The 22,369-nt window shown below is 43.0% G+C and overlaps 1 protein-coding gene across 20 annotated transcripts in view; it reads left to right on the forward strand.

Moving 5' to 3' along the window:
• The window catches only part of GLT1D1 (glycosyltransferase 1 domain containing 1), a 186,026-nt gene that overhangs the window by 33,190 nt on the left and 130,467 nt on the right, over nucleotides 1-22,369 (forward strand). For all 20 annotated transcript variants that reach the window (XR_009566406.1, XR_009566411.1, XR_009566412.1 and 17 more), the window contains 3 exons: nucleotides 2,342-2,393; nucleotides 15,072-15,108; nucleotides 17,407-17,463. Coding sequence is in view for 5 of the 20 variants with exons in the window: in XM_030859970.3 (XP_030715830.1) it covers nucleotides 2,342-2,393; nucleotides 15,072-15,108; nucleotides 17,407-17,463 (146 nt within the window). In the remaining 15 variants the exon portion in view is untranslated. The remainder of the gene's footprint in view (nucleotides 1-2,341; nucleotides 2,394-15,071; nucleotides 15,109-17,406; nucleotides 17,464-22,369) is intronic.

The raw sequence follows: 22,369 nt of genomic DNA on the forward strand, positions 1-22,369 counted from the left end.
AAACTGACGCTGTAGCTCCTCCTGATGCCTCATCTTGGGTTCTGAAATGAGCAGGACGTGATGGTGGGGACGGTCACATGGGTGGGGGACAGTCACAGTCAGCCGCCAGGCTGCCGTGCACACAGAGTCCGCTCCACACACCTGGGACATTTTCGTGCTCTTTCCTCCCCCTCTCCACCCATCCCTCCCCCTCACCTGCTTCCTGTTGGAATTTAAGGCAGAACTGTTCCTTCTCTTACTTATACACGTATACAGGCAGCAGGTATTTTTGCCCATCTCCTGGGTGCCAGACACTCCAGGGGCTTGGGAGGTGGCCATGAACAGAGCCGCGTTCCAGCCTACGTGGAACTGACATTCTCACCGAAAAGTAGAGCATCACACTTGGCAGATGAGTGGCTGTTCATAAATGCCGTTATGGGGTAAATTGCTTGGTCTTTGTGTTATTGACCTTATTCTTTGTTCGTTGGCTGTTCTTGCTTTTGGTGTCTTTTTTTTTTCTGAAAGTTTTAGGCTGTCAAATAATTTGTTCACTGGCCACGTGGGGCGCCCTAATGTTTTGCACAAGTCCCAGTAGTGGTGTTAGTACTAGTAGAAAATAATAATAGCAGATGTTTATCAGATGTTAAATGAATTAGGGACCAGGAACTGTGCCAGGCAATTTACATGCATAGTTTGTTCTTTGTTTGGTTCTTAAGTTTCTCATTTTTGCGGACTTCCACAAAGGAAGGCTTCTGCACTCTCCTTGCAGTTGATATTTAGTTGCTCTTCTCTCCTTTTTATCCTCATTTCTTGGAGTAAAGTTGATGCCCTCAGAATACAGTTTATTTGTGTTTCTTGCCAATGTTCGGGGGATGTGGAGAGCATCTCATAAGTGATGCCAGCAGTCCGATCCCTGCTGGGCTCAGATGCAAGGTCTGATGTGGTCTGGTCCTGCTTGTTCACGTTTATTCTACCCAAAGGGAAGGATTCCGTATTTCTCCCTTAAGTAAGAGGCATGCGATTGGCTGTGTCTGCGATTGGTGGCTGGTTTGGGGAGAGTGAGGAGGGGGAAGAAGGAAGGCTTGGAGAAGACACAGGCAGGGGGACGTGAGCTCCCCTTTCCAGGTCATGCCGGTGGGGAGGAATCATCTATTAACGGTTCTTTTTTTCTCTTTCTTTTTTTTTTGGCCACGCCAGGTGCTGCTTGCGGGACCTTTGTTCCCCGACCGGGAATAGAAACCGGGTCCCGGCTGTGAAAGCTCTGAGTCCTAATCACTCAACCGCCAGGGAATTCCCTATTAATGGTTCTTGGTTGCAACAATTTTCTATATCTGCCACTCATACATTTGTTAATTGGAATTCTACTAGAAGGAAGAGTTGTCTGTTTGACCCCATTTACTTACTCAGTTATTTAGTTACATCAACACGGACCCATGGCTATTTATTTTATTTGACTCTATGGGTTACCCATCACTCCTATTACTTATTTTGGTGCCCAGATCACCCCAGCCATGGCCATTGGAGATATTTTGAGTTGACTCCTGCATCCTTTCGACAAGCCCTTGCCATGTTTTGAGCGCTTTCTTACTTTCTGGCCCCAAAAGATATTCCTGGTTCATTCCACGTGTACCCAGTCCTGCTTCTGGAAACCGCCATTTCTCAATGAATGGGGACATTTAGTAAATCTTGAACACTTTTGCCAGTTTTCCTTTGGCAAAGCCAGTGGACCGGATCACCTGCCCCTGAATATTATCTAAGTTCCTTGCCTCTCTAGTGCATCTTGTTTTCTGTCTTTTTTTTTTTTTAATAAATTTATTTATTTTATTTTTGGCTGCGTTGGGTCTTCGTTGCAGCGCGTGGGTTTCTCATTGTGGAGGCTTCTCTCCTTGCAGGGCGTGGGCTCTAGGCACACGGGCTTCAGTAGTTGAGGCTCACGGGTTCTAGAGCGCAGGCTCGGTAGTTGTGGCGCACGGGCTTTGTTGATCCACGGCATGTGGGATCTTCCTAGACCAAGGCTGGCACCCGTGTCCCCTGCATTAGCAGGCGGATTCTTAACCACTGCACCACCAAGGAAGTCCCTCTGCTTTCTGTCTTTATCTCTGCTTCCCTCACCTTCCCTGAAGGAACAAGAAACATAGGAAGTTTTGAGCTTCATTTGTTCATTTTCTGCAGACAGAACTTTTTTTTTGGATGTGAGTGGAGATGAAATCTAACAGCCAATGACCACGACTAATAAAGATTGATCGCACTGTAAATTCAGCTACTTACCTGTCTCTCACAATTTGTTCCAAAGAGCTGTTTCAGAGTTATGTTAATTAGATTCTGCCCTAATCATTTTCATTATTTTTGCTCACTTTTCTAGATTCGCTGTCGCTTTCACGGAGTCAATGAAGGAAACGGCACAAAGGCAGTGGGTACGTGTTCATTTCACATTTTGATTTGGGTTATGCTGGCAAAGTTGCAGGATCAGAGAACAGAAAGGCAGTTTTAGTAGAGCTGACATGGTTCCCATCGGCACCGCCCATGGTGGCCACAGCAGTGTGTTATGTTTCCCATATGTTGATGTTTTTTATTTGGGTAGATACTCTTAGACCATCACTGATTTTCTTTGTTGTTCTTCTTGAATTGCAAAAATAGCCCAATAGCCAGCTCTTTTCTTTTTTGTTTGTTTGTTTTTGCAAATCTCTCTCTCTTTTTAAAAATGATAATTTATTTATCCGGTTGCACTGGGTCTTAGTTGCGGCAGGCAGGCTCCTTAGTTGCGGCATGCATGTGGGATCTAGTTCCCTGACCAGGGATTGAACCCGGGCCACCTGCATTGGGAGCACAGGGTCTTAACCACTGCACCACCAGGGGAGTCCCCGCCAGATCTTTTCATGTTTTGTCTGTTTTCATTTTATGTGCTCAGATGGGATGATTTACGGACTAGACTGTAAATGTTGCAGCATCCTTGTACACGTTGGGAGTAGCAATCCCTTAGGTGGCAGCTGGAGTTTCCTAGGCTGGACTCTTCATTTGAAGGGCTTTAATGAGTAGAGGGCTTTCTAGCTCTACAAGTTAATGCATTTATTGAGTTTTAAAATTCATTACGACTTGGGGGGGGTGAAATGAGCTGGCGGGAATCTGAATCCTCCGTGGGGAGTTCTGTAGAGGACTGGTGGGGCTGGTGTCTGCAAAACTAAAGAAAAGGCCAGCTGAAAGGTTGCTTTCCTCCGGTGGATCGTAGGCACGATGCTGTTTTCTCAGATGGTGACCCCTGCAGTGCCCCTGGACCACCAGCGTTGCTGGTCCTTGTGCTTTACCAGCAAACCGTTGTGCACAGCACTTAGGCCCTTGTCATCTGGAGGCATTATTCCTGTTGGTGGCATTTTACAGGCTGTGCACATTCTTTATCTATAGGCTTTCACTTTGTAACATCTAACGCTTGGAAACGGCTGCAATGGGACAAGGGCAAATGCAGTATTTTGTGGGACTGGTCGACCTTTGCCAAAGCCCAGAGTGCTGTGTGCACGTGAACCTGAAGATTCCCTGCAACCAGAGTGTGCATATTCTTATTTTTGACCTCAAACTCCCCAGGCAGAGAATCGAGGGTGCATTTTTCAGTGCAATGTAATGAATGAAAAACGGCAAGCTTCCTGGCTCCGAGTTTCATGTTTGTATCAGTTTGACTGTCCATCTGCCTTACGGCAGTGATGTACCAGTGGTTCTCAAAGGGAGGTCCCTGGGACTCTTTCAGGATCTGCACAAAGTCAAACCTATTTTTGTCATAATGCTCAGACATTATTAAAGGCATGATGAAAGGCAAAACCCTTTTTCACCATGTGAAGAGCAGTGGCGAGGAAAATTGCTGACGCCTTCATCGTCATGAAAGTAGGGGTACCCATCTGCACCGATGGGTTATTCACCACCACCCACTTATAGTTAAAAAAAAAAAAAAAGAGCCCGTTTTTCACTTAAGAAAGTCCTCGATGAAGCATAAGAATGATAAATTTTTATCAAACATTAACCTCTGAATACATGTGTTTTTTTTAACGTTCTGGGTGATGAAACAGGAAGTATGTATCAGCTCTTTCTGCTGCCTCTGAATGAGGGATGGGGGTTATCTTGAGCAAAGGCCCTGGTGCAACATTGGGGTCGCAGACTGAACCAGCCATGTCTTAACACAATTTTTTTATCTGAAGGACTGATAACCAAACTATGGTTACTCAGACTTGGGCGTTTGGCGCTCATTTTCTTAAAAATGACTCAGTTGAGTGAGTCACTTCAAGAAAAACAACGGGCAGTATCTATTGCCAATGATATCATTTAAATTTTAAAGCAAAAATTAGAATCTCGTAAGCCACCAGGAAGTGGACAGCTTCCCCTTACGTCCTTCCCTGATGAGATCAGTGGTTGTGTTAACAAACGTGAATTTTTTTTTTTTTGGATGCTGTGTAATGAAATGGTTCAACATTTGCGAGATCTGCGTCACTCAGTGAACCAATATTTTTCAAATGACTAATACGTGGCATCACAGAATCATGCATAGATAACAGATCCATCAAAGTGCAAGACAGACCTATGGATTCGAAATATCAGGGTATGATATAATTTCAGGTTCCATATTGCAACTAACCTTTAAGAAGCTACCATTTGTTGAGTTTTGGTGTCATGTCCAAGACTAATACCTATAATGATCTGAAAAGGCTCCTTAAAGGCCCATATTAAAATATTCCTCCCCTTTCCAGCTACCTGTCAGCAAGAAGCAGGATTTTCTTTATACACTTCAGCCAGAGCAACATATGGAAACAGATTGAATAGAGCAGCAGATATGAGACTCCAACTGCCTTCTGTTAAGCCAGACATAAAAGAAAGCTTTTCCCTGCTGAAGCAAGTTTATCCTCCTTGATTTCCCCCCCTTTCCCTAACTTCTCAGTTTTAAATGTCACCTTTGTCTGTAAAACCTGTGGCCCTCCAAACCTGGTACAGATGTGTTCACTGCTGTATCAGTTATTTTTGCTGCATAACAAATCACCTCACACGTAGTGCTTTAAGACAGCCATTTATCATTTATGCTTTGTGTTGTCTGGGCATTTCTGGCCGGGGTCAGCTCAGCGGGGCTGGGTAGTCCAGCATGGCTTTGCTTACGTGTCGGGGCCTCGGCTGGGATGGCTGGGACAGTTGGTGTTTCTCTCCATGTGGTCTGTCGCCCTTTATCAGGCTCAGCGGCAGGAGAGAGCAGGCAGCAGTGCGTGAGCAGGCTGCAAGCTTCTGCCTGTGTGCTGTTTGCTACTGTCTGTGGGCCAGAGCAAGTCAAGCACGGAGCTATAGCCTCTTCCTCCTTATGGGGCGATCTTCAGCGTGGCCTTAAAAAGCAGGGGTGCAGGGAGGGAGCCGTTGATTAGGTCCATTTTAATAATCCGCCGCACTTAGTGCTTATCCCTCGAGATTGTAACACCTATTTATCGATTGATTTAGTTTTGGCGGCGTTGGGTCTTCGCTGCTGCGCGTGGGCTTTCTCTAGTTGCGGCGAGCGGGGGCTACTCTTCCTTGCGGTGCACGGGCTTCTCATTGCGGTGGCTTCTCTTGTTGGGGAGCACAGGCTCTAGGCGCACGGCCTTCAGTAGTTGTGGCACATGGGTTCAGTAGTTGTGGTTCGCGGGCTCTAGAGCACAGGCTCCGTAGTTGAGGTGCACGGGCTTAGTTGCTCTGCAACATGTGGGATCTTCCCGGACCAGGGCTCGAACCAGTGTCCCCTGCATTGGCAGGCGGATTCTTAACCACTGCGCCACCAGGAACGCCCCTGTAACACCTCTTTCCTTCACTTTTCGCACCGTGTGGCTGTGAGTTCTTTGAGGACAGGGACAAGGTATGGTTCACCCCTGTATCCCTAGAGGGTAACGTACCACCTCACGTTCAATAAATTCTTGTCCGATTGACTTGGCCAGGAAGGGATCCTTCTTTACAACTTTTTATTACAGAGATGTCCAAGCATATACAAAAATAGCAAGAATAGTAGGGTGAGCTCCTATGCGTCCACTACCCAGCTTACCATTCTCCAATCCTTTTTTTCTTTTTTGGCCGCGCCGCATGGCTTGCGGGATCTTAGTTCGGGGACCGGGGATGGAACCTGGGCCACGGCAGTGACAGCGCCAAGCCTAACCACTGGACCGCCAGGGAACTCCCTCCAATCCTTATTTATTTGACTCTCACCCACTGCCCCACCACTCCTACACACACACACACACACACACACACACACACACACTTTTTCTTCTGGAATATTTTTTTAAAAAGCACAACCACCATGCTCTTTTACCTGCACGGGATATAGATTTTTTTTTTTTAACACAAGCCCCATGTTATGGATCCATTTCTGTGCAGGAAGACCATAGCATGTGAGGAAGAAATAAAGAAGGGCTCAGGGATATTAACATTTTTATGAATATATTTTGGAAGAACTCGAGAAAGGAGTATAGATGTGGAGAGGAGGAGGAACAGGGTCTTTGAGCTGCAGACACATTGAATTAGAGACGAGTATTGGACTCGGGGATGAGTATCCAGAATGTAGCTCACAGTGTGGGGCTGTCGTCAGAAAGGGGTGCAGCTGGAGGTCCAGATGTGGAAGTCATCAGTGTCGAGGTGATACGCGATCGGTGATTATTCTTAGACGGGACTAACTTTTATTTTATTTTTTATTTTTTGGCTGCGTTGGGTCTTTGTTGCTGTGCACGGGCTTTCTCTAGTTGCGGCGAGCGGGGGCTACTCTTTGTTGCTGTGCGTGGGCTTCTCATTGCGGTGGCTTCTCTTGTTGTGGAGTGCGGGCTCTAGGCATGCGGGCTTCAATAGTTGCAGCACGTGGGCTCAGTGGTTGTGGCTCGCGGGCTCTAGAGTGCGGGCTCAGTAGTTGTGGCTCATGGGCTCTAGAGCACAGGCTCAGTAGTTGTGGTGCACGGGCTTAGTTGCTCTGCGGCATGTGGGATCTTCCCGGACCAGGGCTTGAACCTGTGTCCCCTGCATTGGCAGGCAGATTCCTAACTACTGCGCCACCAGGGAAGCCTGGGATTAACTTTTCGATGTAACGATGAGAAAACTGCGTTAAATGCATAGACCAGTTACGTTTTGGGCAGGCTTGCTAGCAGTGGTGAGAATATCCAGCAATGTCCTGTCAAAAGATCTTTTTTTCTTTTTTTTTTTTTTTGGCTGCGCCGCGTGGCAGGTGGGATTTCAATTCCCTGACCAGGGATTGAACCCAGGCCCTCAGCAGTGAGAGTGCAGAGTCCTAACCACTGACTGCCGGGGAACTCCTGGAAGGATCATCTTACATGTCAAGATTAAGTTGACCATTTGCCTGTCACCCAGGAGGTCAGCCACACCAAATCTACCCTCATCCTAGGTTAGCTGTCTTTGTTTTCCGACAGATGCTTTTCCAAATATAACAACAAGGCATTTGAAGAAAGAAATGGAGAAGTCGGCAAAAATTGTTTTGTCTTGGATGATGATGTCACAGGCAGCATCAAGAAAGCTCGTAAAAGAAAGGATGAATTTGTTTTTATTGTTTAAAGTGGTGGAGGTTAGTTATTAAATTCGAATGTGAACCTGTTTTTTAATACCGCTTTAGTACTTTTCTTTTGGTGGATGATTTTTCAATAAAGTTCAGCTCAATACCTTTATTTGATTAGTTTTTGCAAATGAAAACTGTGTAGAAACAATATAAAGGTTCATTGTTCAGCCACATCTATGTAATGCTTTGAGATGGATTTTTGTGGAGAGACTACTGGTAGTTACGTGTTCGGAACAGTGACGCAGTTTTTGAGTAGTTAAGTTTCATGCTGCATTATTGAACTGCCACCTTTTGTTTTTAATTTTCTCCTTTATTTTGGTGAGCAGGCTTGGCTCAGGTCCAAACTTAGTTAACCTTACGTAATTATTATCAAACCAGAATCAAATTCCAATTATCCCAGATTAGAAAGATTTATGGTCTTTGCTTCTTACTGCTTTTGTGGTTTCATGTAGAGTCTGCATAGATAAATATAGTTTTGAGCATAAAATCCGGCCTGAAACTTGTTATTTTCTCAAACTTCATTTTTATAAAAACACAGGCTCACTCTTGATGCCAGTACTGTTAATAGAAATACAATGCACCCTACGAAGATGAGCCATGGATGTAATTTACAATTTTCTGAGAGTCCCATTTTTAAAAGTCAGTGGAAACAAGGAAGATCAGTTTTAATAATCTGTTTTACTGAATCCACCTCCCTGAGTTAGCCAGCCTGCAAAGGACAAGGGTAAGGGTGCTCTCCCCAAACCTGCCCTCACTTTTGACACCAAGGGCAAGTTCAGGGGATCCCCATCACCACCCTCAAGTTTGAGAAAGGGCTTGAAGGACTCAGAACTCACGAAGAGTTGCACTCGCTGTTATGGTTTATTACTGGGAAAGGATAAGACTAAAATCCGCCAAAGGAAGAGACGCCGGGGCTGGCCCTCCATTGCCCTCTCCCTGGGCAGTCAGGACATTTTACCCTCTGGCTGTTGGTCTATGACCATCTCAACGCCCCGTTATTGATCTGAGACGTATGTACGGAGTTTGCCAACCCGGGAAGCTCACTGCGTTTGGTGTCCAGAGTTTATTCTGGGGCTTCATTGCATAGACTTGATTGATGGATTGTTTGCACACAGGGTTGAATCCAGTCTTCAGGCAGATTGATACCACTGGGCCCAAAGTGCCCAATTTCCATCACATGGCTGGTCTTTCCGGCATGGCCAGCCCCTACCTAAGACTGTTAGCTGTGGCTGGCCTCACCCTAGAGAAATACATGCCCCTTAGGAATCACATAGATTATTTCCTAGAAGCCCAGGGCAAAAGCCAGACCACCTCTTGGCCAAGGCCAAGTTCCTAACTGCACACCTACTGTATCCAAAATCTTATTATTTCAACACATGAGCAACATAAAAATGACTAAGGTGCTATTTCACATTTTTTTGGTACTCAGTCTTTGAAATTGAGTGTGCATGTTACTTTCAGGAGGCACATTTCCATCCAGACCAGCTCCGCTTCAAGGGCTCAGTAGCCTCACGTGCCCAGGGCTGCAGTATTGGACAGTGCAACATACCACAGATATGCACGTGGGGAGCACCCTGATTCAAGCTTTCCAAAACATATGCTCCGATCTGGTCGTGGAGAAACATTAACAGGAAGGAGTGAAGGGAGGGTATATTTTGCAAGCTGTGGGTTAATTTCAGCCCTCTGACAAAGCTAGGATGCTCCTTTAGAAACATTATTTTGGGACCTACTGTATAGCACAGGGAACTATCTCAATGTTTTGTAATAGCCTAAAATGGAAAAGAATCTGGAAAAACAATAGATAGGTATGTATGTACACCTGAAAGTAACACAACGCTGCAAATCAACTATACTTCAATTTTTTTAAAAAAAGGCACAATGAGGGGAAAAACAAAGAAACATTATTTTGGAGGCTGTGTTGATGAGCACCCTTCTGCCTCTGGCTGACTTCACACAAATTAGTTTGATTGGAGTTCGATAAAGAGAGTTTTATTTTATCTCTTTTAATTTGAAGTGCCTTTGTTTGGGCCCGTTGTTTTTGTTTTTTTTTGTTGTTGTTTTTTTTTTTTTTTGCGGTACGCGGGCCTCTCACTGTTGTGGCCTCTCCTGTTGCGGAGCACAGGCTCCGGACGCGCAGGCTCAGCGGCCATGGCTCACGGGCCCAGCCGCTCCGCGGCATGTGGGATCTTCCCGGACCGGGGCACGAACCCGTGTCCCCTGCATCGGCAGGCGGACTCTCAACCACTGCGCCACCAGGGAAGCCCCCGTTGTTATTTTTATAGTGTTGTTTGTATCAGCCTTACTTTGATGTTGTACCTACTTTGTAAGGGTCGCTGTCCCGGGGGCTTTGTACTGGCGTCCGCCTGCTACCTAGTTAGTACTCATTGTCCAAGTTCAACCTCGGCCGTGTTTTGAGACAGTGCTCCTCTGTCGGTCTGTGATATTATAACCTTGATTTCGTGTTTTTGGGAATTAGATTCACTGCACATGTCTAACTGTGAGATATGCATTGTGCAAATTTAAAACTAGTCTAAATAGCATTTTGATTCTTGCTACAGTGTGTCATAGACATTCAGAATACAAGTTTGGGCACTTCTAATTCTAGTCTGGGTTTAGAATACTTTCTCTAAATTCACCAGACTTTTACCAGGAAATGTAACTATTTCACCGATATAATTAAAAGCAAATTAGGTATCCACATATCTTAATTGAAGGCTTTTCTCTCTGCAGAAACAATGATTGTGGTTTAATTTGTCTCCACTGGGTTCAAAACCCCACAGGTCTGTGTAAAGTTTAACTGCACTGTTCACATGCTTTTTCTAAAAAAAAGTACTCAGCTAAGAGGACTTTCTCTAAATTCAAATATTTATTTATGAACTATTTAAAAAAATCTTGAGCATGAGTAAATACTGTTTGACACAGTTATCGAATTCAGAAAAAGCAGAGTGATAACCAACATGGCACATGGATACACTTTGTTGAGGTTAGTGCTGAGCTAAGCTTCCTGGTATTGTTACTTTTCAGTGATTTTTTTTTTTTAATTTGGAAACTTTGAGTCCCTACGTTCTGGGCCCTAATTCATCTACCCTGCCTTGGCACTCCTTAAAGAAAAGTAACTTTCTGGAAGCAGTTAGGCAATACCTAAAGAGTAATTTTACTTTCACTGTGTACATATACTCATCACAGTTCTTTTGGAAATTGAAATACAGAAAGCAAGACAGATCTCATTGGCTGTCACTTGCCCGTTCATGGCACAGGGGAGCTCAAAAGGCTGATGTAGGTGTTAGTTCTTTTCTAATCTGAATGAGCTGCCTCTCGCCTAATTGCTGAATTATGCTGTCCTTTGAATTACTGTTACTTCTCCTTCTTCCTGCATGGCCCATGGCTTTGTATTTGATCATCTCCAAAAATCACGTTGACAGCACAGGAGCTACACAGACCACATCTTTTATTATAGTTTCTATTGTAATGTGAACTTAGAAACATTCACCCCTCTGTTTCATCTTTGGAAACCCTAGTTTGTATGCTGGCCCTCCCCACAAATATCCTGTAAGGAAAACTCCAGGGATTGGTCATATCTTAGGAAGCTAATCATTTTTAATAACTTCTATTAAGATTGGCTTCCCTCAGAGATTTCTTGATAGAACTGCACGTGTCCTTTGCATTTTTTTCCCCCATGTGAGATCCCTGGGAATTGAAAAGTTTTAAAGGAACTCAAAGGATGGAAAACTCATCAATTTCAGAGCATAGATTCTGAGTTAACGTTTCCCATGACCTGGGGCACAAGCTTTTGGGATGATCAGAAGCGTCGCTCTAATTCATCAGATTGCAAAGGCAGAGAACAGTAGGGGAAGCTTTTGAATAAAATCAGCAATGATTCCATGTTATTTGCTCCGTAGATTTAACTGTATTTTACTTTTTAATCTTCCTGGGAACTTTCTTGCTGGCATTCCTATTTCTTGAGTTGCTGGGCTAGATTACGTGTTACACATTCATCCTTTGATTCTGCCCAGGGTTGTTTGAGTTTCATCTCTATTTATAGCCTGTTTCATGTCAGATCCCATAAAACTGGATCCCAATTCGGTTCTCAGACGTCCTCCCCATCTCATCTGTGGATTTTTTCCTTTTCTTGAAAAATCTTTCCTTGTCTGGTTCAGTTGCAGGAATTTAGTGACAAGGTTGTTCCCCCCTCCTTTTTATTTTGAACATTACTATTATTAATTTGCCACGCCACGTGGCTTGTGGGATCTTGGTTTCCCCGACCAGGGATTGAACCTGGGCCCTGACAGTGAAAGCACTGAGTCTTAACCACTGGACCGCCAGTGGTTCCCTGAACATTATTTTCTTTCCTTACTTAAAAACAATTTCTAAGGGAAAAGAGAAGAGGGAGAAAGAAGGAGAAAGAGGGAGAAAAGAAGAGACCCGTGTCCCCTGAAAAATGCCCAATTTCTGTGTTTTGTGATGTATTTTGAAAGCTATACACTTACAGGCCATGATTTCTTCTAAGTAATTTGTAGCTGTTTTTAAATGACTTTTAACAAAGCCATCATCAGAAGTTGTAAAATAATATTTTTGTCACTAGGATGTAGAGGATGAAATTGTGCATAGATTTTAAAAGTAATATTTATTGTGGTTTCCATTTGGTGGAAAGCTTAATTTCAGAAGGTTATATTAATAAAAGAATGGGAAATCTTTTTGTTGTTGCTGGCTGTCTGGTATTCCATCATAAAAAGGCATAACTGAGCATCTGGGTCTGTTACAAAGTCACATGTGTTTATAGGGCACTGACTTTTTATATTTAGTAGTGGGTCAAATTAAGTAATGTTTTCTCATAGACTTTAAAAATGGAGGAAAAAATGGAGAATCTTCCCTCTCCACCCTTCCAACACACACACACACACACACACACACACACACACACACGTCTTTTTCATTTTATGCATCAATGAGCTGATCTTCCAAGGGAAATGATATATATAAGGACTTCGACTCATGTTATTTCAAGGCAAGTAAAACAACAATAAATATTGAGCAAAGAAAGCATTTTAATATAGAAAATGATTTTCGAAATCAATATAAGCCAATTGGCTTTTGCCAGATCGCCTTTCTTACAATGATTAAAAATAACTCAGATGCAGATTTCCTTTATACTGTTCCTCTATTTTCTTGATTTGCTCGGATAAGATCTTCAAATACCATTTATGACATGTTTTAAAAGTCTGTATTGGACTTGATACTTACTTGTTTTGGGGGGGGAGTTCAATAGATTTGGGGGAAATAATCCTCAGAGATAGGTGAGATCAGCAGATAAACCCAGGCATTTCCATATAGAGTCAACTTATTCTGTTTATAGAGTTGAGATACCCTTTTAATTAATTAATTTTTGTTTGTGCCCAAAGGAACTTTCTTGAGAGGAGCATTTGGCGTTTACATATTTCTAACTGCACGGCACAGTTCTAATGAAAATAGTAGTAAGGCTGTAATCTCCATTTTGCCTGACAGTCATGAATTGAATTTATATAGAATTATAGTGAATCTGTTTTTGTCAAACACTCGTGTTACCTTTAAAGTTAAAATGCTATCCGGGTATATTTTTGACAGTGCTTCAATATCCTTCTTATGGACATTTTTTGAGCCAATGTTGTAGGCTTAGGTCTGGTTAAAGAAGAGGCACTCTTAGCCTGCACTCTATTCCAGTACAATTTTCTTCAGTTTTCTAGTGAAATTATAATTTAACAAAAAGGAATATTTTAGGGCTCTGAGCTAAACTCTGATTTCAAATGGCTGCTATTAACCATTTTTTTTCCATTAAGGTTAATATCTTTTTTTAACTAGTAGAGAGATTTTTGAAGCTCTTTTTTTTGCAGGCTTGCTATTTTAAGGGCATTTTAAAAGGGGCTGCATCCTGCTATGTGGCGTATGGAGGAGGATACTCAAGACTTTTAGAGGTCTCAGGTACCTCTGATGGATAAATATAAAATGTAATGCTAAGGTCAAAAGCAAAACCAAACCAAGACTTGTGTCTCTGTACCAACTTCCTTATTTTTTTTTTTTGGCCGTGCCGTGCATGGAGTGTGGGATCTTAGTTCCCCGACCAGGGATCGAACCTGCACCCCCTGCATTGGAAGCCTGGAGTCTTAACCACTGGACCGCCAGGGAGGTCCCTCCGTACCAACTTCCATTCAGCCGTCCTAGGATGGCCAGATGCTGCCTCTCCCAGAACCTTCCCATCCACCAGGCGGAGGGCAGGGTAACTCCCTCTTCTCCCCATTGATCGTCTCTCCCTTGTCGGGACTGCCTCACCTTTAGTTTGTTTCCCGAAACATAAAGCTGATTTGAGGATGAAGGTCAAAGTGGGTCAGCAGACCACATGCAATTCGCAGGATCCCGGTCACCTGGAGGACCACCAGAGCCCTCCACACATGTTTAGGTAGAGAGAGCACGAAGATGCAACTTCTGTGATGGCCACTCTTTACCTAGTGTAGTCGTTTCATGCATGGAGCTGATATTCAGGCCACATGGTAGAAAGATGCACCTTTTCAGACTTTATCACCAGAATGACCATATCTTTGATCACTTACGAGAAACAGCCCTCTGCACCTACTTGACCCTGCTGCCCTTTAAAGCGATTTCTCACTCTGCTCCCGTAACATCCACCTTTGGGTCTAAACCTGATTTTAAAAATATCTATGTCACTGTTTCAAAACGAGCTTGAGAAATGGATTCTTTTTCTTTCTAGTAGTTTTATGAAGTTCCGCCAGAAAACACCACCAGGGATAGTACGTATGCATCTGGGGACACATATCTAGATCAGTCATGCAAGTGTCACGGTGTCCCTTGATGTCAAAGGGGCTTTGGGGGAGGTCCTTACAGGGTCCTTGAGACCAGTCCATTCACATCCTGGAAGAATCCGACCCCTGGTGCCTGTTCTCTTGTTTCCCAACATACTGGGTACCCCTCCTCCATCCCCATCTCCATCTCCCCCTCCATCCCCATCTCCTCCTCTGTCTTCATCTTCTTCTCCTCCCCCCTCCCCCTCCTCCTTTCTTCTCCAAAGGTGGGGAGTGTACTCTCTCTATTCAAGGGTTTGTATCCACAAACCACATTTTCCAAAACGTCTGCCTTCAACCTCAGCTCCTGATACGCACCTGATGGGCTGTATCCCTGGCATGTTCTCTGTCTGAGCTTCATCACTTTTCTACTCACATAGTAACTATAAATTGGTAATATTGCATTATGCCTGATTTAAGGGACCTCTTTGTACTTCTTCCCTTAGATAAGCTGTGTTTGTAATGGGCTGACCCCCATTAAAAGCAGAGGTAACTCTTTGCTCTGATAAAGTAACTAGTCTGTGAGTGGCTGTGTAGATGATTCTTTGTGATGTTTTCCAACAGGATATTTAAAGTAACTAGTCTGTGAGTGGCTGTGTAGATGATTCTTTGTGATGTTTTCCAACAGGATATTTTTATGGCCTTCATTTTCTCTCTAAGCAGCAATGGGAATGGACTAGCAAACTTACTTTTTTTTCTTTCTCCCCTCTTTTCAAAAGCCACATGCCAAGGATAAGATCTATGTCCAGAGTCAAGGTAAGAAATTTTAAATATATGTATATTTGAAAAAAAAATGAGTCTTTTATCTTGTAGAGATACCTGCTGAAATGAAATAACATGATGTCTGGGATTTACTTGAAAATAGTAGAATGGGCACACTTTTATTATGTTTAACATTAAGATAAAAATAAGGCTACTTTATAAAAGAATAATTTAAAATGTTAGAAGAATGGTTAAAGAAGATGTGGCACATATATACAGTGGAATATTACTCAGCCGTTAAAAAGAATGAAGTAATGCCATTTGCAGCAACAGGCATGGACCTAGAGATTGTCATGCTGAGTGAAGTCAGACAGAGAAAGAGAAATATCGTATGATATGTGGAATCTAAAAAGAAATGATACAAATGAACTTATTTACAAAGCAGAAACAGACTCACAGACTTAGAGAACAAACTTATGGTTACCAGAGGGGAAGGGTGGGAGCAAGGGATAGTTAGGGAGTTTGGGATTGACATGTACACACTGCTGTATTTAAAATAGATAAACAACAAGGACCTACTGTATAGCACAGGGAGCTCTGCTCAATATTCTGTAACAACCTAAATGGGAAAAGAATTTGAAAAAGAGTAGATACATGTATATGTAAAACTGAATCAGTTTGCTGTACACCTGAAACTATCACTACATTGTTTTGTTTTTAATAAATTTATTTATTTACTTATTTTTGGCTGCGTTGGGTCTTCGTTGCTGTGTGCAGGCTTTCTCTAGTTGCAGCAAACGGGGGCTCCTTTTTGTTGTGGTGCGCGGGCTTCTCATTGCGGTGGCTTCTCGTTGCGGAGCACGGGCTCTAGGCACGTGGGCTCAGTAGTTGTGGCTCGTGGGCTCTAGAGCGCAGGCTCAGTAGTTGTGGCGCACGGGCTTAGTTGCTCCGCGGCATGTGGGATCTTCCCGGACCAGGGCTCGAACCCGTGTCCCCTGCCTTGGCAGGCGATTCTTAACCACTGCGCCACCAGGGAAGAACCACTGACGCGCAAAATCGAGATCAGGGAAACAGTAGCTCCAGAGAACATGTGGCTGATTCTGAGCTTAGGTGTGAACCCGTGCTGAGCCCAGGGTCACGCGAACAAGTCCACCTTATAAACATCACATTATCAAGGCTCTAGTGGTTTCAGGGATACTTTTAGCAGCAGAATCACTCATGAAATGAACTCTTTCTTTTAGCTCCCATTTAAAAAACGATGCACTGACTCAGTATGCATAAAAGGGGTGTGTAAGTGTCAGGGCAGGCCTGGGGTTGGACCTTCCATTCCTCTGCCACAGCCCCTCGTTTATAGCCACAGAAGACGTTGGTGCTGCAGGAAAAACATGGGCTTTGATGCAGCGCGTGGGTTTGGACACAGCCTCTGACACCTAACATTTTGTATCCCGATTAACTGCAATGAATCTCGGTTTCCAGCCGGATAAACGAGAGGACTCAACCTGCTTAACAGGGATTAAGGGTTTCCAGGACCGGGTGGAACACATCCACTCACAGTCTGTGCTGGGGCAGGCGTGGAGTGGACTTTACTACAAACTTTACTAACTGTAGTCTGTATTAGTCAGTGTGAATGGCCAGCTTACAAGTGCCTTGGAGAGGCAGTTCGACGACTTAATTTACATTCCATAAAATTTCACATCTTTTCTGCTCTCGAGGTAATCTGTTAAATGTTGCCTCTGGATTTTTGAAATCTTAAAATGTTCGTTTTTTCAGAGAACTTTAAACTGAAAGCTGGCTGAGAAACTGACACAGATAGCAGGAAATTATGTATGATTTAGAAGGTTGAGATGAGGAATTTTAAATACAGACATAATTTCTGTGTAATTTCTTTTAGAGTTTAGTTGGGAATGTTTGGGATACCTGTCACCTATATGCATTTTTTAGGAACTCAAGCTTTCTGTGACCTAGAGACAGTTTGGCCCAGGAATGGATGGTGGGGTTGAAAGTGATGGATCTTTTCTCCTTGGGAACTGTGGGCGAATTTTATTTTACTTTTTATTTTTGTTTTTGGCCTCACTACGTGGCACGCGGTATCTTACTTCCCCGACCCGGGATCGAACCCGAGCCCTCGGCAGTGAAAGCGCAGAGCCCTAACCACTGGACCGCCAGGGAAGTCCCCTGTGGGCTCATTTTAAACCTCACAGGCTTGGAGAGATTCATGGGAATTCAGCAAAGCCCTCAGAACTTCAGTTCTTTGTAAGAACCGAGTATGGCGGCTAGTTGAATGTCAACACAAAATAACTGGTTATGTCTCAACAGCATGAACTTTCTTTTGTTCTCTTTCCTTTGACCCAGGAATTGCAACAGTGCCGAACACCACCTTTAACTGGAACACCTTCCTTCAGCGTTCAGGTAAGAGATGAAATCTTCTGGTAGGATTTTGACTCAAGTGCATCTCGCCAACTTGCGTCAGTTCCTTGCTAGGTTCACATGGTTTTGAAGAAGAGGCTGCCAGGGTCAAAGAAATGGACTCTTTGGGTAGAACAAAGGAGGGAGCAAGGCATGATTAGAACAAACTTGGTTTCTCCCCATTTGCCGAGGTGTCGTCAGTGGTCCCATCCCAGTGAGGATGGGGGTGCAGCTGAGACGCAGGAGGACGCGTAGTGCCAGCCTCTGCGACGCTGCTCTTCGGACAAACCTCCCAAACACCTAGTATCTTGTGACGTTTGTCCTTATTAAGGATGCCATCCTCCTGTGTTCATTCGGTGTTACGTTATTAGCTACACACATAAGAAGTGACTCTTGTGGGACTTCCTGGCGGCCCAGTGGTTAGGGCTTGGCGCTATCCCCGATGGGGCCGGCTTCGATCCCTGGTCGGGGAACTACGATCTTGCAAGCCGCGTGGCGTGGCCAAAAATTAAAAAAAAAGTGACCATTGTAAGATGAAGATCAGATTAAGAAACAAACTTTTAAACCACTTGAAATCTCAGCACCAAAAAGGAACTGCTATTAGTGTTTTGATATATCTTTCTCAACAATTTTACATATATATATTAATGCTTTTCATGCATTAATATATAATATTAAATTATAGCTGTATTAACCTATTATATATTTTTGTCTTTTAAAATCATGTAAATATATAAATATGTGATATTTGTATATTTATTGTAAATGCATAATATGTATGATACCTATATTATTTATATTATATATAGATTATATATAAATTATATATAATTAGGTGTGACTTTATACTTTATGTTTAAATGATACATATGTATAAATAATCATATATATGATTTTTAAAAGACAAAAGTAGAGTCAAACTGTACTTACTGCTCTAACCTGCTTTATTTATTCATTATGTTAGTAACAATATGAGCTAACTTATTCTTTTTTAAAAATCTCTAAACTAAAGTAAAATTTACGTGGCGTGAAGTACAGACTTCTAGGGTAAGATTAGATGAGTCCTGACAAATGTATAAATACCCTAATCCAGACAGATCACCTTCCCACTGCTCGAGAAAGTTCCCTCTTGTGCTTTTCCATATTTAATTCCCATCCCTCTGTAAGGGACCCCATTCCAATCTCTATCACCATCGATTCGTTTTACCAGTTCTTGAACTTCATCTAAGTGGAATCATACAGTAAGTACTTTTTGCGTCTGGCATCTTTTTTGCTCAACATCATGTTTTTGAGATTCATGCATATTGTGGGTCTCCGTAGCTCCTCCTTTTTTATTACTGGGTCCTATTCCATTGTATGGATGTGTCCCACATTGTTTCTCTGTTCTCCTGTTGATGGACTTTTGAATTGTTTTCCATTTTTACGTACTATAAATAAAACTGCTCTCTCTCCACATTCTTGTGAATAGCTTGAGTGTAGGGTGGACCCATGCTTAACTTTAGAAAAGAACAGCCGAACAGTTTTCGAAAGTGTTGTACCATTTTACATTTCCGCAGACATTGATGAGAGACCTAGTTACGGTACATCCTTGCCAACAATTGGTGTGGACAGTCTATTTAATTGTAGTTGTCCTAGGGGGGATCATGAAATGGTATTTGATTGGTGTTGGGCATTTAGGTATCGATATCTTCCTTGGTGAGGTGTCTAGCCAGGCCTTTTGCCCAAATGTTTTAGTGTGTTGTCTTTTAATTCTTGGTCTGCAGGAGGGTTTTCTGCTTTTCTTTTCCCCCTGGGTAGAAGCTTTTTGTCAGATACGTATATTGTGAATGTTTTCTTCCATTCTCTGGTTTACCTTTCCGTGTTCTTAACTATGTCTTTTGAAGAGCAGAGGTTTTAAATTTTGTTGAAGTCTAGCTTACCAATTTTTTCTTTAACAGTTAGTCCTCTGGGGTCCTGCCTAAGAAATCTTTGCCTACCCTAAGGTCGAAAAGATATTTTCCTTGTTTTTTCCTCCACAAGTTTAAGCTTTTCCATTAAGATTGTAATCCATCTGAAATTAAATTTTGTGTGTGATATTAGGAGGTAGGGATCGAAATTCATTTTTTTTCTGTAAAGTGCAGTATCATTGAAAATGTTTTTCAATGAATCACTCTGGTTCCTTTGCTGAGAGTCAGTTTACTGTGTGTGTTCCTTTGTGTCTGTATAAATCTACCTTTATGCCAGCATCATGCTGTCTTGTTGTAGATTTATGGTACGTGTAGAAATCAGATAGGGTTAGCCTATGACTTTGTTTCAGAATTGTTTTAGCTCTTCTAGGTTTTTTGCATATCCATATCCAAAATTTAGAATCATCTTGTCAATTTCTGTAAAATCTTGTTGTATTGAATCCACAGATCATTTTAGAGCGAATCGCTGTCTTAACAATAATTTGTCTTAAGATCTCTGAACATGATGTATCTTTCCATTTTGCTTGGGTCTTACTTATCTTCATAATGATTTGTACAGGTCTTTCATGTGTTTTAAAAATATTCTTAAGGATTTTATTATTTTTGATGTGCTATAAAGGTTTTCTTTTTTTCTTTTTTTTTTTTTTTTTTTTGCGGTATGTGGGCCTCTCACTGTTGTGGCCTCTCCCGTTGTGGAGCACAGGCTCCGGACGCGCAGGCCCAGGGGCCATGGCTCACGGGCCCAGCCGCTCCGTGGCATGTGGGATCTTCCCGGACCGGGGCACGAACCCGTGTCCCCTGCATCGGCAGGCAGACTCTCAACCACTGTGCCACCGGGGAAACCCTAAAGGTTTTCTTTTTATTTCAGTTTTGAATTTTAGTTGTTGCTAGTATATAGAGATACACTTGATTTTTGTAATACATTGGCATTATACCTTGAAATATAAATTTATTGGTTCTAATTACATCATGTTTTTAATTCCTTTATTGTATTTAAAATTCTATAAATGTATCCAAACAATCCTTTTGGTTGGGAATTTAGATTTTTTTTAAAACTTTTTGATATGCAGGGATGAAAGTTCTAGGATTTTCATCTTCATATGTTTGCCCAACTGTTTTCTTAGGAGCAATTCCTAAAAATAGAATTGCTGGATTAGATTATGCACTTAACCAGAGCTTTCACACATCTTACGTGATGTGTAAGTGTGTCAGCTTGGAAAGGTGACATCAGGGTGCGCGTCCATCAGTGAAGCTGGGAGGGTACCATTTTCTCTACGTGTGGTACCACTGTGTTTTCTGTGCATGGCATGACCCAAGCATAAAAACGCTGTTTAAGCAAAATTTTATTGTATTGTACAATGTCTTGAAGTGTAAAAACTTCAGTTGTCCGCAGATGAAGCCCATAAGTTTATGCTATTTGGGATTATAACTGCCTTGCAGGCTGATCAGCCCTGTAATTCTGGTAAAGGTACTAGAACAGCTAAAATTATCTCAGCAAATACAATGTGAGGCCTGAGAAGTCATCTCTTTTAACCAGAAATACTTCTCTCTAAAGACGACAATGCAGGGGGTACGATTAGGGGGAGTTGAAGTTGCAGGTCCTGCTGTAAATGTCAGAGAAGAGAGTGAAAATGCAAAATCAGCGCCCTGCCCTCAGCAGACAGGAGGACACCCCAGGCCTGTTTTTACTCCGAAAACTTCAGACAAAACCTCCAACACGTACTCCGTGTCAGCGTTCGCTTCCCTTGAAAAGAAGAAATTTCCAAACATTTGATTAGAAATAGTTTTCCAGGTGTTTTACATCAATCTCAGCAAGAATGGCAGAACTCCTGTCAGCATTACAAATGAACCCACACCATCCAATTGCTTTATCATGTCAGGAAGTGTAAGCCGTTATTCAGAACCAGGAGGCCCATTTTAAATGGCCTGTGTGGGCTTCCCTGGTGGCGCAGTGGTTGAGAGTCCGCCTGCCGACGCAGGGGACGCGGGTTCGTGCCCTGGTCCGGGTAGATCCCACATGCCGTGGAGCGGCTGGGCCCGTGAGCCATGGCCGCTGAGCCTGTGCGTCCGGAGCCTGTGCTTCCCAACGGGAGAGGCCACAGCAGTGAGAGACCCGCGTACCGCAAAAAAAAAAAAAAAAAGAAAAGGCCTGTTGTAATGTTATTCCATCTTCTGTATATCAGAGGTCACTGTTGTGGTGTAACTAAGATTCATAATTTCCAAAAGGAGAGTGATTTGTCATCAAGGTCTGTACCCTGATGGTTGCTTGTTTCACCAGTCTTACTGTTGAGTGATTAACGGAATAGCCAGGACATTTAAACTACTCCGCAGACAACATCCCCTCTTGGGAACGTTGGCTTCACTTCACTCCTAATGTGTGCAATCAGAAGCTGTAAATACATTCAGAATATATGGGCTCAGGGAGGCTCCGGCGGGGACTGCGGGAGCTGACTGCTGGAGGATGGCTTAAGCGTTAAGGTGGAGAATTCAGCGGCGTCTCAGGGTTTTATGATCAGGTGTCTGTTCTCATTTGTACAGTCATTCATCTTTGTCAACGTTCAGACTCCAGAGGTAGACCATCTTTCTCACCCATCCTCTATCTCACCCTGGCCACTGGAGCATTCTAAACCTATGATTGTGTTTTGTCACTTCCACTCTGGGCTGAGACAGTGAAAACAGAAGTGACAGTGAACTTGATGCAGACCGTTAGTGATCAAATCCTCACCCTCTGGATTCCTATGAATTGTTAACCTTGAAATCGAGGGGAGTGGGTTGGGAAGGGCCTCACTGAACACTGAATATTAATAGGCGGGTAGCGGATTAGTCCCCAGGGTTTATAGTCACCTTCTTCAATATCTGATGTCAATTTCGGGGTTTATTCCCCTTTAAGGTATGTCTCGGGTTTGCTGAGAATGTTCAGTTATATCTCTAAGCCCAAGGTAACAAATTAACTAAGTCTCCTT

This window comes from Globicephala melas, chromosome 13 (assembly GCF_963455315.2).
Source record: "Globicephala melas chromosome 13, mGloMel1.2, whole genome shotgun sequence".
NCBI lineage: Eukaryota > Metazoa > Chordata > Mammalia > Artiodactyla > Delphinidae > Globicephala > Globicephala melas.